The sequence below is a fragment of the Saccostrea echinata genome, unplaced genomic scaffold, assembly GCF_033153115.1.
Source record: "Saccostrea echinata isolate AGI-Se365-2 ecotype Australia unplaced genomic scaffold, CSIRO_AGI_Sech_v1 ptg000007l, whole genome shotgun sequence".
In the NCBI taxonomy this organism is placed as follows: Eukaryota; Metazoa; Mollusca; class Bivalvia; order Ostreida; family Ostreidae; genus Saccostrea; species Saccostrea echinata.
The window spans coordinates 2,337,387-2,354,232 of record NW_026889756.1 but is presented as its reverse complement, the minus strand read 5'-3'; the positions used below and the strand labels follow the sequence as shown (position 1 = coordinate 2,354,232).

The 16,846-nt window shown below is 34.4% G+C and overlaps 2 protein-coding genes across 2 annotated transcripts in view; one reads left to right on the top strand and one right to left on the bottom strand.

The window, feature by feature from the left end:
- Window positions 1-16,846, bottom strand: part of LOC133180615 (midasin-like) — a 61,094-nt gene that overhangs the window by 18,036 nt on the left and 26,212 nt on the right. Inside the window, exons 50-65 of the mRNA XM_061315088.1 lie at window positions 16,132-16,460; window positions 15,726-15,878; window positions 6,682-6,896; window positions 6,160-6,553; window positions 5,798-5,989; window positions 5,410-5,643; window positions 5,046-5,135; window positions 4,722-4,897; window positions 4,033-4,288; window positions 3,488-3,755; window positions 3,123-3,358; window positions 1,900-1,995; window positions 1,659-1,753; window positions 1,293-1,395; window positions 744-930; window positions 49-158 (exon numbers count right to left, since the gene is read on the bottom strand). Of these exons, the coding sequence (XP_061171072.1) occupies window positions 49-158; window positions 744-930; window positions 1,293-1,395; window positions 1,659-1,753; window positions 1,900-1,995; window positions 3,123-3,358; window positions 3,488-3,755; window positions 4,033-4,288; window positions 4,722-4,897; window positions 5,046-5,135; window positions 5,410-5,643; window positions 5,798-5,989; window positions 6,160-6,553; window positions 6,682-6,896; window positions 15,726-15,878; window positions 16,132-16,460 (3,134 nt within the window). The remainder of the gene's footprint in view (window positions 1-48; window positions 159-743; window positions 931-1,292; window positions 1,396-1,658; window positions 1,754-1,899; window positions 1,996-3,122; window positions 3,359-3,487; window positions 3,756-4,032; window positions 4,289-4,721; window positions 4,898-5,045; window positions 5,136-5,409; window positions 5,644-5,797; window positions 5,990-6,159; window positions 6,554-6,681; window positions 6,897-15,725; window positions 15,879-16,131; window positions 16,461-16,846) is intronic.
- LOC133180731 (uncharacterized) lies at window positions 7,787-9,793 on the top strand. The gene is made up of 2 exons (XM_061315200.1): window positions 7,787-7,845; window positions 7,943-9,793. The coding sequence occupies exon 2, from the start codon at window positions 7,960-7,962 to the stop codon at window positions 9,511-9,513; it is 1,554 nt and encodes a 517-aa protein (XP_061171184.1). The 5' UTR covers window positions 7,787-7,845; window positions 7,943-7,959; the 3' UTR covers window positions 9,514-9,793.

Below are 16,846 nucleotides of genomic sequence, written 5' to 3'. Positions count from 1 at the left end.
GCCACATATTTATTACAGATTGATAAAATTATAATTGAATCGCAAAACCTTGAGCTCTTTTTCTATTGGTTGTCTCAGTTTTTGTATTTTTTCTTTGACCAATGGTAAGAACTGGCTGTAAAACTGATGGAGGTTCCAAAGTAAGCTCATCATGTCATCTACAAAACAGAAAATAGTGATAAATAACAACTGAATTAATAAGGTGATAAAACACTGTATTTTGTGTACTCAATGTACAGAGAAAAGACATACATGTGGGTCTTGTCAGCTGCGGTGAGTCAATTTTCCTTATTTTCACCATCTCTGGATCAGATAAAACACTTAAGGACCCTCTCTACACCAGTGCAAAATATTTTTGGGACATTGAGAAAAATATATTGAATAAAGGTGTTAATATTGAGCTTTTCTATTTAATTTTCACTATATGATACCTGACATTTACCCCCAGGAAAAATGTTCAAACACAACACAGTATCAGTGAATAGAAATCACTGTTGTTTACCTCCTTAGAGAAAATACATGTAAATAACATGTTCAATTAATTTATCTTGGCCTTTTAAAATGTTAATAATACTTGAATTGATTACAAATTGAGTAATATACTGTAAATTTCTATTTTTTAGAATTTAAATCTAAGGGCAGATCACTCTAACTGCAGAAAAATACCATAGAATCAGAACTCTTTAGTGTGCAGTGTAGAGAGGGTTCTTAATTAACAATAATCAAGACAAAATAAATCCTACCCTGTGACTGAGTTCTCCCTTCTGTGGCCTCAGTACAGAGATACATGGTTTGACAGTGAAAAGACCTCAGCATCCCTAGTCGGGCCTCAAATTCCCCTAGGTTGGACCTCTCCATGAACTCTTTCAAGGTCCCCATAACCTCTGACATGTCTCTCTCTTCTGTTTCTAAATTTTCTACACCCTCCTCCTAAAGAATAAGGATTAATGTAATGATATTAATACCTGTTTGGTTCTTTTTAGTAGCCAAGAGGTATTGACTTTCTGTATTCTAATCTAGACTTATGGTTTAAGGTAGTCAAATCCTCAGGTTCTGAAAATCAGGAATTGGTCACGGATATGAATGTGACCTTTTTAGAAGAGCATTTCTAAGACTTTAAAGAACCTTGAATCAATATTGATATGTATGAATTGAAAATTTTTGCATGAAAAGATTTCAATTTTCAAGCTTCATTTTGAGAATTTTTTTAATAATATAAAAAATTCATTCACTTTCCTAGCTGAGGAACAGATATCCTTAAATAAACTGCCATATATGGAAAGTTTTCTTACCTGTAGACAAGTTGCCTGTATTAGCTGATAAATATGAAACCACCATTTGCTGGCTTTCTTGGACTGCTTCACAAATACATTGTCCAGGCACTGCTTCCAACAACTGCAAAATGAATATACTGTAAAATCTTATATTTGTGTGGGGACAAATTTTGTGGTTTTGGGGAAAATATTTTTAAGTCTAGCAGTTTAAGAGGTTGATACAGACTCAAAGTATGGCATCCTCACAATGTCAAGGTCTTGTGATTTCGGAACTCCACACAATGTTAGTGTGGAGTTCCGAAATCACAAAACCTTGATATTGCAAGGATGAAAGTATGAGTACAAACTTTAGCTCTAGATATTAAGAACCAGATGACGGCCTACCTGAGCTCTAGTTTTCTCCAGGCCAAAATCTGAGATGATACTTCTGCTAACTGTGTTGCCATAGAAACATGCTTAGCTGCATTGCTTTCCCATTCCTATAAAATATACCCCCAAATCACTCATAATTTAACACCTCAGATAATTTCCATTCCAAATCTGTCATATCCATGATTAATTTACTTCTTTAAGGCTTTGCAACATTTGTTGATTTTATTAACCCAGTCAAAGAAGGTTGACTTACCTGAGTTTTCTCCAGCAGAAGTTCTAGACCTGTGAGGAACTTGACGACAGGTAATGTTACAGGGAATGACAGGATTCTGTCTATAATCTGTATCACCTGTATAACAGAGGGACAGTATCAAAAGAGTATAACAGGACAATCTGTGTCACCTGTATAACAGAGGGACAGTATCAAAAGTGTATAACAAGACAATCTGCATCACCTGTATAACAAAGGGGACAATATCAAAACAGTATATTAAGACAATCTGTGTCACCTGTATAACAGAGGGACAGTATCAAAAGAGTATAACAGGACAGTCTGTGTCACCTGTATAAAAGAGGGACAGTATCAAAAGAGTATAACAGGACAATCTGTGTCACCTGTATAACAGAGGGACAGTATCAAAAGAGTAGAACAGGAAAATCTGTGTCACCTGTATAACAGAGGGACAGTATCAAAAGAGTAGAACAGGACAATCTGTGTCACCTATATAACAGAGGGACAGTATCAAAAGAGTATAACGGGACAATCTGTGTTACCTGTATAACAGAGGGACAATGTCAAAAGAGTATAACAGCAATCTGTGTCACCTGTATAATGGAGGGACAGTATCAAAAGAGTATAACAAGACAATCTGTGTCATCTGTATAACAGAGGGACAGTATCAAAAGTGTATAACAGTACAAACTGTGTCACCTGTATAACAGAGGGACAGTGTCAAAAGTGTATAACGGACAATCTGTGTCACCCGTATAACAGAGGGACAGTATCAAAAGAGTATAACGGACAATCTGTGTCATCTGTATAACAGAGGGACAGTGTCAAAAGTGTATAACGGACAATCTTGTCACCTGTATAATGGAGGGACAGTATCAAAAGAGGATAACAGGACAATCTGTGTCACCTATATAACAGAAGGGCAGTACCAAAAGTGTATAACAGTACAATCTGTGTCACCTATATAACAGAGGGACAGTGTCAAAACAGTATAACGGGACAATCTGTGTCACCTGTATAACAGAGGGACAGTATCAAAAGAGTATAACAGGACAATCTATGTCACCTGTATAACAGAGAGACTGTGTGACCTGTACAAGAGAGGAACAGTACGAAAAGAGTATTACGGTACATGTCTAAGCAAAAAATTATATTAAGATCCTGTATTTCATATACATGCATTGTGCATTTTCCTCAGGAGTTTATACTTGATACATTAACATATTGATGATGTTTAACCTTACCTGTATTAATGTTGGGTGGTCAGGCCACTCCTCTTGAAGTTCTCTCACTCTGACCATCAGTCTTTGAAGTATAGGGACACAGTTAATGACCTCTGACAAGTTAGGGTCATGGTAAACATCATAACCCTGGGGTGATGCTTTCTCAGCCTGGTTATCATATACAGGAGTTATCTCCTCTTGTAGTGACTGACTAGCCAGCAGGTGGCTCCCTAATGTCTGTGTTTCCACTTCTGACACTGTCAAGGAGAGAAAAATTGAAATTAAAAAAAAATATTATATACTTTTTAAATTCACTTATTGACATGAAATCTGCCTCAAAGTTGGTCATCAAATGTCTCTACTGATTATTTGTACAATAAACTTACAGTTCCATTGCCCTCTATACAAAGGTGCAGCAATGCTATAGCACAGCAATGTTGGCTCTATGATGTCCTGGGTTGTGACCTCTGTCACATGACTTTGCTGTAACCAATCAGAGGATGACAGACTTGAGAACAGTTGCTGGTGGGTGTGGCTTACAGCAGTCACTTCTCTCTCTGTAACTCCATGGGGTGTATCTTCTATTTCAGGTTCCAAAGGCTCAGAAAATCCAGTGTCTTCCAGTGAAGAAGGTGTTATCAAGTCTTGGAAATCCTATCAAAAATCAAGCAGATTACATGTATGTACATGAAACAACTTTTGCTCCATTCTGTTGTTGATTTTGGCAAAAATATTGGATCATGCAATTACCAACTGCTTTAGAGCTAAATCATTTATATACATGTAATAAATATATCAATGGTCAGTAGGATTTAATACAAATGCAGAATAACAATATCATTAATCCGATTTTCTTTCACTTTTTGTAGACACATCTTACTATCATTCCAGGACTTTTAATATAATCTTGTGCAATGACACCTTGACTAACCTGTTGAAAGGAAGGAAAATTCTGTCTGAATTCCTCCTCCTCGATCACCTCGTTGTCTCTGTCATCACCATGGAGTTTTGTCTTGTATTTATACAGACCCTCCTCAGCCTCTTTCTGACGTCGTATCTCCTCCTGTTGTTTCCATGACAACATAAAACGATTGAAGATTTGGTGCAGAGACAACAGGATCTCTCTGTTCAATTCTTTTCTCATCAAGGCTGAGTTCCGCAGTAAAAATAATGCACCAAGGTACAGTCTGAAAATAAAAGTAAACAATACATAAAATGCAGAAGAATTTGTCACAGTCAAATATGCATACAAATGAAGGCCATATACATCATACATAGGCTACCAGGTTTATACCCTTAATATCACAACTAGTTATGTATTAAAGACACTTAGAAGGGTCCTTGAAAAAATACATATTGGACAAAGCATATTAACTCCTTTAATGAGTACAAAGTTAATTTATCATGCCTGTGAAAGTTTATAGTCTTGCAAGTTATTAGGTCCCTTAAGAGATCAAGTCAAGTGAAAATGGTATTAGGAATTCATCACTTTTCAGTAGGACATGTGGAAGGAGGGAGGGATATAAACAATATCATAGAGGCATAGTACTTTTCTGAACCAATGGAATTTCAAGATTTTCCTATGAGACAGGGTAAAAATGTATACTTGTCAGTTTGTACCTTGAAGTGTGGTCTGTCCTGTTTTCCTCCACTTGACCCCCACCACCTGATACCAGTTTCTCCACTAACAAGATTTTCTGAGCTAGTTTTAGGCTGCTGATCACATCTGATGAAATAAATGGGAATTTTCCTAAAAGCTGAGCTGCTTCCTTGATGTGACCTATTGTCTCATGGACCTTGAGAGAAAAATCAAACACTTCCATAATATTTCGGAGAAAATTCAAAATATCTGCATGCTACAACTAAATACTGGTAGATTTCTGAATTACCAAAGAATGTATCTTGTAATCGAAACCTATTCCATCATTAGAAGTGCTTTCCTACCTGACTGGTCACCTTCAGTCTTTCTGTCAGTTGTTGAGCATTGTATGCTTCTTTCGCACAGCCAGCAATCAGCCTTATACCACATCTCACCTAAAACAAACAAGTAAGGTCTCATGTATACCTTATCGCTACAATTGCATTCATAGGGGTCACTACATCATCACAATATGTATGACTTCTACATTAAATCTGGTGACCATTCATAAATATCGAGATTTTCATTTGGAAGAAAGAGCAAGCCTTGCAGAAGGCAGTTCTAGGTTTGTGGAAACAGTAGGAAATTAAAAACCTGTGGTTTACAATGATGATGGACTCACTTAACTCACCCGTTGCTGGCATCAGGTATAACTTTATATTCACTCACCTGTTGGAGAGCAACTATGAAAGGTGTGGTGATGTCTCTGTACAAAGGGAACTCCTCCTCTAGGGAGCTGACCAATCGCTGGTGAGTTTTCTGCCAGGTCCTCTCTTCTGCAATCTCATTGATTAATTCTCCAGATTTGCAAACCCTTAATAATTTTTCCATCAGCTGAATTGTGTGAGTGACAGATCCTTTGCTATTGACAAAGTCCCTTATCATATTCAGAAGTTGTTTATACTGAAACAGAGGAATGAATTTCAAAGTGATAATAAATTCAATCCTTAACTACTGTTTCACAGGCACTGCCAAAATTGTTAAAAATGATAACAGCATCAAGTAATTAATTTATAATCATCATTATTATTAATCCTGAAAATACACAGCCACTAACCTGACAGGTGCTTGGTCTGTAGGCCTGTTGGGACTGTAAGGTCTCTATCTGTCTCTGTAACTTCTCCCTCCTGTCAATCAAGTGGAGGATCAAAGGATGCTGTAGGTGGGAGGGCGTGTCCAGCAGATGTAGACCTGTCATTTGCCTGTGATGGATGACCTTGACCTCAATGTCTGTATTAATCTCCTCCAACTTACAAAAAAATATATTTCAAGTATAATTTTATTTTAAATTACTTTAAAATTATCTTTATCAAATTTTGCAACATACAATTAATAACTGATATCAGAAAGCAAATTCCAGACATTTTTTAAAAAAATTTCTTTATTTTTTAATGTAAACATTCCCTTAATTCGTCTCACCTCCCTTTGTTTTAGCTGTAGTTTTATCCGTGTTTTGACCACAGGATCAACAGGAGACCTTGGTCTGTAGAGGAGCATGCCCAGTAGACCTACATACACCCACAGTCTCCCTATTGTATTCATATCAGCCTCATCATCAGAAATTGCAAGTACTCCACTCAAACACTCCCTGGCTATAAATAGATCAGTCCCCATAACTCCATGAAGGAGATCTGTTATGGTTTGGATTATATGTTCACTGTCCCTATGAGAGGGGTCTTTGTTTTGGAGGCATGTGATGAACTCTGACACACTTTGTTTGTATTTGTCCTCGGATTCCTTTGTTCTAAACATTGTCACAGTGGAGTGAAGTACTAATACAAACACTTGCATGATGTGCTCTCTCACCAGTTTTCTAGTAAAACAATAAATGTATTCATGTAGTTTTCAATATTTAATCACTAAAATAATTAAATTCTTTAGATGCTGGAACTTGTGAATACACACAATATAAAATTAAATTAGAAACTGTTGAAAACTGACCTAGTCTTGAGATTCCCATTACAGAGCACTGAACCTTGAGACCAGATGTGCTGTGACAGAATCTGTAATTTGTGTAGCCTTCTATTTAAGTCTCTCAGGGGTACATTGACAGGAAGCTGTCTGTCCTGTGTTAACTTCTGTGTTCCCTCACAACCTCCACACATCAGGTGGTAAGCAGTTTGACTCAGTACTGCCTTGTGAAGACTTTCGGGACCCTGTAATATAAGTGATAAAGTTTTTATGAAAAACAACATTTTTTAAAACATTTCAACCTCTAGCTGGATTTCAAGCTAAAGATTATGTCGTATCAGTGAGTCAAGAGCACACAATTATACTTATATGTACCGAGTCCTTCTTTTTTGAGAATTGTACAGTAATACCACATACTTGATCAAAGGTCTTGCAGCACAGTTGTTTATTGTTTGCATTATGTCCAAAGTTAATTAAAATTTCATATTTTTTTTTTGGCAAAGTGATATCTGTGACAAAATTTCTGTTATGTGACAGACAGATGGATGGCTAGACAGACAGAAATTTGTTACTCGATCCCTCTTAAAATTGAGATAGATTTCAGAAACATGCATCATTGCAGTAATTCAACCTTATTCATTGTTCAATCTGTTAATAATTTGATGCATCTTCAATGACATTTTTTTCCAGTGAATTCTTACACTGTACTTAAATGCATGAATTCCTGAGTTTAACAACAATACATGAGCACAAGGGCAATAAATAAATAAATAACTTCTTTTCATGAAGCCATATCTTTTAATGTACTATTAAATGATCGATATTTCTACAGAACCAAAGGATATTGTTGAACCTTATGATCCCCTTTTTCATGCTGCTCTTTTTTAAATTTATAGTGTGTACCATTCTCTCTTTAATTTTGAGAACCATCCAATCTTGTTCAACATTATAATCCTCTTTTCCCACTACTCGTCTTTATTTATTAATAAATTACAGTTACTGCGACTGTGGCCCATTTAATCTATTAAATATTGGCACGTATGCAAAGACTGCATGGAGATTTAAATGTTTTTGCTTGAAGCAGGAAGTAAATAGCATTCTACCTGGATAAACGTAATAAATTACAAATGGCTGACACCAATCATGACTGGTAAGGTATTGTGAAAGAGATTCATTTACCAGATCACAGAAAAGGTAAGGCTCCTCTTCTGAATATTGAGTGTAGTGTGTTGTAAGCTATACCCATTTATAAGTGCCTTACCTTTATTATGGTAATAAATGTTTTTTTTAGAGTTTTGAACAACAATAATGGAACAAGTACCAGATACAGCCCAGCACATGATCGAGTGTGACACGGAATCCTGTAGGAAATTCTCTGAGTTTTACTGCAATACCTGTCATCAACGAATCTGTGACCAATGCAAACAGCCACATCTAGAGCAGAACATTGGACATGAGATTGTCCTCTATCACGAGAGAAAAAGAAAACTTCCATCAGAGAAATGTAGGATCCACCCCACCAAAAATATAGATATTTACTATAATGATTGCCAGGATCTTCTTTGTTCTACATGCTTTGTCCAAAATCACAGAAATCATGATACCAGTGATCTTGAAACCATCTACAATGACCTTCTACAGCAATGTCAGAAGGAAATAACTGATATCTGGAAAACAGACATTCCTAAGGCTAGAGATAATGTTGAGACACTTGAAGAAAAAAGAGAAAATGTCAAGAAAGAAATTGCCATTGTAAGAACTTCCATGAAGGAGAGAGCAGATGGACTTAAGAAGGCTGTTGACAGTATACTAACTGATAATAATAAAAAACTGGATGACATAGAGAATTCTGTCCTTAATGAAATGGCGGAACAGCAGAAGAAAACAGAGGACTACATAAAGTATCTGGAAAAAATGGTTGTAGACTATGAGAGTAAAATGTCATCAATAAAATCCACTGAATTAATCAATTTCCATAAAGATATTTCATTTGCTTTCCTGAAGATGCCTATCAAAGCTGAACCCAAACTGCCAATTTTCACACTAGGTACACTTAATAAAGAAGAAATAGCCAAACAACTTGGTGAAATTGAACTTGAAATGTTTAAGCTTTCCTCAGTCATAAAAGTAAGTGAAGTAACTATCCTGGGACAAGGACTTTCTCCTTTGTCTCCCTTGCCTCCCAATAAATTTTGGGCTAGTGAAGTCTTGAATAATCTCATTCAGTATGATATGAAAGGAAACATTGTACAGAAAATATCCACCAGTATGTCGTATATTATAGGTAGCCACACAGTCACTACAGAGGGGGAACTTCTTTATACAGATTACAATGAAAAAACAGTCTACAGAGTAACTAGTGTCATGTCCATCAGCAAACTAATTGAGACAGGGAACTGGGAACCTGGAGCCATCTACTCCTCTCCTATCAGTGGACACGTATTGGTCGGGATGAGGATAAAATCAGATCAGAAAATAACCAGATACAACAGAAAAGGAAGGAAGTTACAAGACATTCAGAGGGATGATAAAGGACAAACTCTCTACAAAAGTGTTAACTATATCACACAGAACATTAATGGTGACATTTGTGTATCAGATTTTCATGCCCGCAAGGTTGTGGTGGTAACTGCATCAGGAGAGTATCGCTTCTCTTACTCTGGTCACCATTCTCAGTATGGATTTATTCCCTATGGAATCTGTACAGATGTTCTGGGACACATTTTGGTGTGCAATGGTTATTTTATGAATGATGGCAATTTCTCCAATGTCCATCTGCTGGATGTTAATGGCCAGTTCCTGTCTTTCCTGCTCACACCAGAACCATTTCCTAAATATTCCTGCATGTGCTCTCTGTATTGATAATCAACACAACCTCTGGGTCGGGGGATGGGACAGTTCTACTGTCTCTGTGTACAAGTATTTGCAGGAGACAGAAAAATAATATTTTATGTACATCATTGCTTATGCTGGATCATTTTGTGTCACAACCCTGTTGGCGTGAGCTCGGTAACTACAAACAAAACAGTTTGACAAATGAATACTTGGTTTTGAAATTATGTTTTCCCTGGTGTTGTTGCTATACAATATTTTTTATTGTATATATACCAATCATTTTTGTTTCAAGCATATTAAACAAGTTGAAGAGATGCTTATTTAGTTTCAATTAAGTTGGTCAATGCTTCATAATTAATATTCACACAACAAGAATAGTATGTATTTCATTATCTGCATGTTGTATCTTTTGTATTAGCTTCATTGTGTTCATTGTATACTATTTCTATCATCCTAACAAACAGTGTACACAGCCTAATCTAGATACATGTATATTGAACTTCAGCGAATATCACAGCTATGTTCAATACTATATCCTAAAAAGTTGTGATAAACTTTGAACATGCATTGTTACATAAAATTATGTACATATGATCATTTTTGAAAAATAACCAAACACATATGATTATTTTTAAATAAAAGACACATTTAATAAAATTTACATACTCAATGACATGTATTAATTTAGTTTTTTCTTTATTTTTTACAATGATGTATACCCCATTATGCAGTTTTACATTGAACTTGAGGTGAAATATCCCTCTGCTCCAAATTTCACCAATTTTAAATTCCCAACATTGATTTTCATCAACAACAAAAGCATTAGATTCAAATGGAAAAGTTTAAAGTATGAAGCGTTGCTTACATGTACTTTTTCAGAAATGAACATTATGTCTAATCATGATATGAAGAAATTTGATATGGTGAATAGAAAGACCAATAATTTTTTATCTCACCATAAAATTAAAAATATGAGGTATATAAGAAAATAATATTTACTATCATACCTATCTAATTCACTTTAGAAAACATAATGAAGTGTTGCTTTTTAAATCAGAATCAGGCCCGTAGGAGGCAATTTCAGTTTGGGGGGCACAGCCATACATTTTCAGTTGAGGGGGCACTATCTACTAACAAAAATTCCTTGACAAGTAAAAAAAAAGAGCTTCAGACATTTTCATTGAGGGGGTACAAGCATATAGTAGTTATGTTTTCTACAGTAATCTATATATTGGAAAAATTATTGGGGGGAAGGGGGGCCATGTCCCCCCCCCCCCCCCCCCCCCCCGTTCCTATGGCCATGAGAATATCACACTGTTGTAGAATAAAATGCATCCATCTACAAGGGTTATTTTTCAATCTTAAGGAGTTATCATTATTCAAAAATATTTTTTAGTAATAATATTACTTGATTGATTACAAAAAATTCTGCATCTTAAATTTCTTGAATAATTAAAAGAACTAGACTCTTGTTGCCATGGCAACAAAAAAGTCTTCCGTTCTTCTAAATCTGTAAGAATTTGCTTTTTTTCTGTGTAAAAAACATACATATCATATTTACTGTGAAAGAAAAAAAAAATGGAAAAAAGTCCTTTCAGTACTTAAGGTACTTTGATTTTCATTATCAATCTTGTATAATACATTTTGCACCTATAAGAGATATACGTATATCATTAGCAATTTAAAAAAAAAAATGTTTGCAATCATTTCTAAGACAAACAAACAGACGAACGAACACCGTACTATCATAAACTTCACTGTGTGTATGTTTTGGCATAATTGTGATGGTGTTATAAAAAAATATAATGAATTAAGTTAGTATCACATTAAACGTAAAGTCACTGAGTTTTGTAAAGTTATAATATCAAGATTTGACAACATACCTATAAGACAGATTATTCAATTACAGTAATTCTTCAGCAATCGATTGATTGATTGATTGATTGATTATACGTATGTTGTTTAACGTCCCTCTCCAGAATTTTTCACTCACATGGAGACGCCACCACTCGCCGGTGGAGACTGTAAATTTTTGTCCTATACTTTGGCACTTATCGCAATTGAGCAGTGGGGAAACTTTTTTATGCCAGCATCTTCTGCGACAAGGGACCTCGATTTATACGATCTCATCCAAAGGACCGGTCTCCACGTCCCACAGTCGAAGTTCATAATACCGAGATATTTTATTTTTTATTTTATTCTATTTTTTTCACAAGTTTGTTGCAGCAGATTTACTTAAAGATCATACTTCAAGATCATTTCGAACTCAGGCTACTTAATTGCAGTGCATACAGCGTCAAGTGATTTTGATTGACAGGTCAACACACGTGCACTTCGTGTGATACTTTTTAAGCTGAAAAATATACAGGATGTGACCATGACTGACTATGAAATCAGAAAACATCTAATAAAGAATGGGTGTGACCGATAAAGAACTAATTTTTGGTTTGGATCGGGATTAAGAGGGAATCTCTCCTCTCTCTCTCTCTCTCTCTCTCTCAGACATGTAAATTGAACATTTCATAATTATAAAATATGAAATTCTGTATACATGTAAATGGTAATTATATTCACATGTTCCAGATTTAAATCTAAAACGAATATATAATTCAAATGCCTAGCTGCACGAACGTCTCCAAATATTAATCAAGACGGGGGTGGGGTGGGGGTGGGGGGGGGGAGTCTTCAAAGGAATTAGATAGTTTTATGTTTTATGAATTATAAGGAAAAGTACGGACGTCAGTTGCATGTACATAATTATATATCATTGCATAAAATTGTGTTCATTCAGGTATACTTATCCCACATATCAACAGACCTGTGCAATTTTTTTTCATGTTTTTTTTTTTTCAAAAGAAACATATAGCGTACCATTATTTCACACAGAATCGCGTTTTCACATATTTTTTTTAACTCTTTGAGTATTTCACAAGAATCCATGCCCAAGAATCGTCTTTTCACATCTTTTATAATTCCTTGGGTATATAGAATATAGATCATGTGTCATAAATAATTTAACTTTTTATCAAATTTACATGTAATAACAAAATCTAATCAACAGATTGATTTTCTTTCTTTTAAGTGGCAGATATCAATTTATTTATAAAGGCTTTAAAACAGTACTGTATTACAATTTTCTATCGCTCAATTCCTGTTTGAGTGTATGTAATATTTTTTTTAATATCGAAAATAAAACTCGGAAATCGGGATAATTTCGCATTCAAATCATAGAGAATAATAAATCGTCTGCATTATAGAAGGCTTATAACTATCGTATTCTGAACTTACTATACGAGATAGATAAAACTGCATTCCTGTCCATCACTATAAATGTATACTCAGTGCTTATAATATATTTACTTGAATTAGGTACCTAGCATATATATTAATTTTTTTTTTAGATATATTCATGTGTAAATAAATTAACTGTCAATACAGACTTACACTACACTGGCAACTTCAAACTATACATGCATTGGAAGTGGTAACCAACGTACTCTTATATTTAGAAGAGTGAATATGGAACGTCTAAATATTTTGATATGGAGAGTGTATATTTCTCTTACGTCATCGATACTATTCCGCCTTTATCTCGAAAGTTCTATTTTCACTTACAAGTCAGAGTTATCTTTCTTTGCCCATTGTTTACACACTAGGTAAATAGGGAAAATGAGGGTACCGAAAATCTGCAAAATGTGGAATCTGATTTCAAAACAAATTATATATTTAATATTTGTAGAATAACCTCTGTTATACATAATAATATCTTGAAAAAATATTAAAAAACAAAAAAGTTGAAAATTGACCAAACACAAGTTCACTTCCGGTTCGGACAGGAAGTACCGGAAACACACGAAAACAACTTCGAAACAAAGAGAATGTCATGATCTAATACTCCTGTAAATTTCACATCTTTACCTCAAACCGTTTCCGAGAAAAATTCCGGACAAAAGTGCATTTAAAAAGTGGAAATTCGGCCGTAACTTCGGACCGGAAGTGAATTTTTCAAAAAACGGAATTTTATATAAACTTCATATATCAGCCTACTAACATGTGAAAAATTGTGAAAATCTATCCAACCATCTCTGAGTAATCGCGCTCACAAAAATTGGGAGGAATAATAATAATAATAATAATAATAATAATAAAAAGAAACAATACAATCACTATAAGTCTTCCGTTGTGAACGGAAGACTTAATTATTTGTTAAGAGATAGAAATATCTCAATTTTAACAGTTTAAAGGAACTGGGTATAAATGTTTTAGATAAACTATTATAAGTAATTAATATAAATATTGGCAAATAGAAAATAGAAATCAGTATTTGTAACTTAAATCTGATTTTAATGAGTGGATTATATAATGGTCTTTATTATTGTTAAACTTGGTAAGACATTTCATTGGATTGCTTGGAATAATTTCCTTGAAAAGTCATCTCTCTTATCAGAGGGATATTACACCTTAAATGGTCTGTTTCTATAAATCTGAGATTTAATTTCATCAGAAAGTTTTATTTAACAATACTCTGGCTTAATTTACTAAAGGCAGATTTTGTTACATTAAAATCTACATTTAAAAAAAAAAATCTTCCCTTCTACTCAACACTGAATTTGCCATTAGTCTTGCTGTCAAATCAGCCATACTTCTGAAACAGTTGATGAGAGCTTTACGTCCTTCCACACGATCATCCTCACATTCAGCCTCATCTAAAATTGCTGCTATCATAGTACCATAAGAAATGGCCCTGAATTCTAGTACCATAAGAAATGGCCCTGAATCCTAGTACCGTAAGAAATGGCCCTGAATCCTAGTATCATAAGAAATGGCCCTGAATCCAAGTACCATAAGAAATGGCCCTGAATCCTAGTACCGTAAGAAATGGCCCTGAATCCTAGTACCGTAAGAAATGGCCCTGAATCCTAGTACCATAAGAAATGGCCCTGAATCCTAGTACCATAAGAAATGGCCCTGAATAAGGCTCTTGCTGAATTGTCAATTCGCCGAAAGTCATTGTTTAACTCCTTAGGAAAAGGAGAGAGATTAATGCCCTGTTCACCACTGAGAGTTTAATTCAATTTAAACGCAAGTTACTGCGAATTAAATTTGAACTGCATCTCATGGAGAATTTAATGTGAATTAGTTTAATTCAAATTTATATACTGTACATTAAATTACTCCACATTAGCTCCAAGTGAACGCTAAGCAAAGCTAATTCGAATTAAATTTTGACGCATGCATAAGGGCAGAATTAAGTCACAAGCCACATGTCGGTGGTCAAATATAGGTACTTATGCTATTTTTGAGTGGAAAAGAAAGGAAAATTATGTTAAACACTAAAATGTGTACAGACACTATAACATTATGTCAAATATATATCTGCTCTGCACAATGTGACATGGTTTGTGGTTTGCAAATGACGTCATAATAGCCTTACTGAACAGCCTTATTGTAGAAAAAAAAAATTTTATTCACATTAGTTTACTTCGCATTAGCTGTCGTGTGAATGCAATTTAATTTGCATTAGATTAATATGCATTATTTTACTTCACATTAATTTACTGCAAATTAAAATTTTTGTGTAAACAGGGCTTTACATTAGGTTTTCCAAAACCAATTTTGGAGGATTACAGAAGGTGTCAAAAGTCCACTTTTTTCACTAGAATTGCTTATATCATCTCTACCACCTACTGACATACTCTTCAAATGCCAAGAGGTAACATCTCTCTCAAATGTCTCTATCATGTCAATAAGTGTACTTCAGTAGACACTTTTAACAACAAACTTTTTCTTGTTTCTCTTGTCCCCTTTCTATCGAAAAGAAATAAATGATTTGCAGGAAAACAGCATATCCAATATGGCACTGATAGAAAAATTGAAGAAAAATATAGTTAAGGGGGGTAACTGGAGTTGCTACATTAGTGATATGGAGAGACACATGTATATGAATGCACATATTGTATGGAAAACTAGAGGGAAACTACAAATTGTTAAAGAGGCAAACAAGTTGATATATTGAAATGAACATGTGTTGCAGAAAAACAAAGCACTGTACTGTACTACTTTCACTAGAAATATAACTAAAAGCTATTTTTTATGCTTTCTTCTGAAAACACAAACACATATTACACACTTAACAAATTGGGATCAATTGTTGTTAATAGTTATAAGAGTTTAGTCTGTGAAAGGATGTGAATTTTAATCCTTAATTACTATGATTCTGGTTGTATACAAAATCTTACCAAATTTTCTCTGGTCCTCTCAATACTTAATGTCATGCTCTGAGGAGTTGTGGACCAGGTTAACCACCAGTTAAGTCCTGTAGTGGAAGTGTTGGTCCACAGTTGTTGGTACAAATCACAAAGTATCTCACACAAAGCGTTACTGGCAGCTTCCTAAAAATAAATGTCATAAAATTTTGTATACAATATATTTTTATTGCTTAATAGTAAATGCATGTAACAGCTAGTATTTATTATAAAGAGAAAAAATTCATGGCAAAGCTTCTTGAGACATTAATATCTGAGAATAGGGACTCCACTTCCAACAAATGACCTCGTTTATCATTGTTTTAAACAAATTAAAGAAAATTTAACATTTTGATTAATTCATAAGGTTCAATTAAATTAAAAAAATAAATTAAATTACCTGACTTCTGTCCTCAGACTTTGCTTTCAGTTTTGTTAAAAACATTGGTGACACAGGTGTAAATTGGGATCCATAGTTAACTAATGCCCCTGTCCCAGCTGAAACTCTAGGTTCTAATGATGTAAACATTTCATTGACTAGTTTGAGTTCAGAAAGGACAAACATGTGATCATGAAGAGGCCAAAGGTCAACATGATTAACAGATGTTGATTGGCTGCACTGTGACAGACTGCTGCCTTCTGATTGGTCCATTTCCTCTTTTTCCTCTTGTATCAGATTATACTGGAGCAGGAGTTGTCTAACTTTTCTAATGGTCTCTGTGTTATTGTCTGAAAGTTTATCAATTTCAGTATTGCAATAGCTGTTGTATATATTCTTCAGTTTCTTAAGTGTTCTTTGCTAATTTTCCACATACATGTAGTACACAATGGTGTGAAACATGTTACTCATAAGGTATTATTGTAATAATGCATTGTGTTTTTCATAACATTCATCTGTCAACAAATATCTAAAAAAATTGTTTTGGACTTTTTTTAAAAAAAAAAGAAGAGTTTATTTACTCAAACACCCGAAGAAATCATTAGGTTCAAGTCAAAGGAGCTAGGACATACAATACAGAAATCATTTGACTTAGCTAACAACAAAAAGAGAATAACAAGATTACATGTATTTCTATCCAACATGTACAAAACAATTATTTTGTTTAATTTTAAAG

Bases quoted from the DNA above. Each gene is read 5' to 3' on its own strand.
- LOC133180731 (XM_061315200.1), top strand. From the start codon at position 7,960: ATGGAACAAGTACCAGATACAGCCCAGCACATGATCGAGTGTGACACG.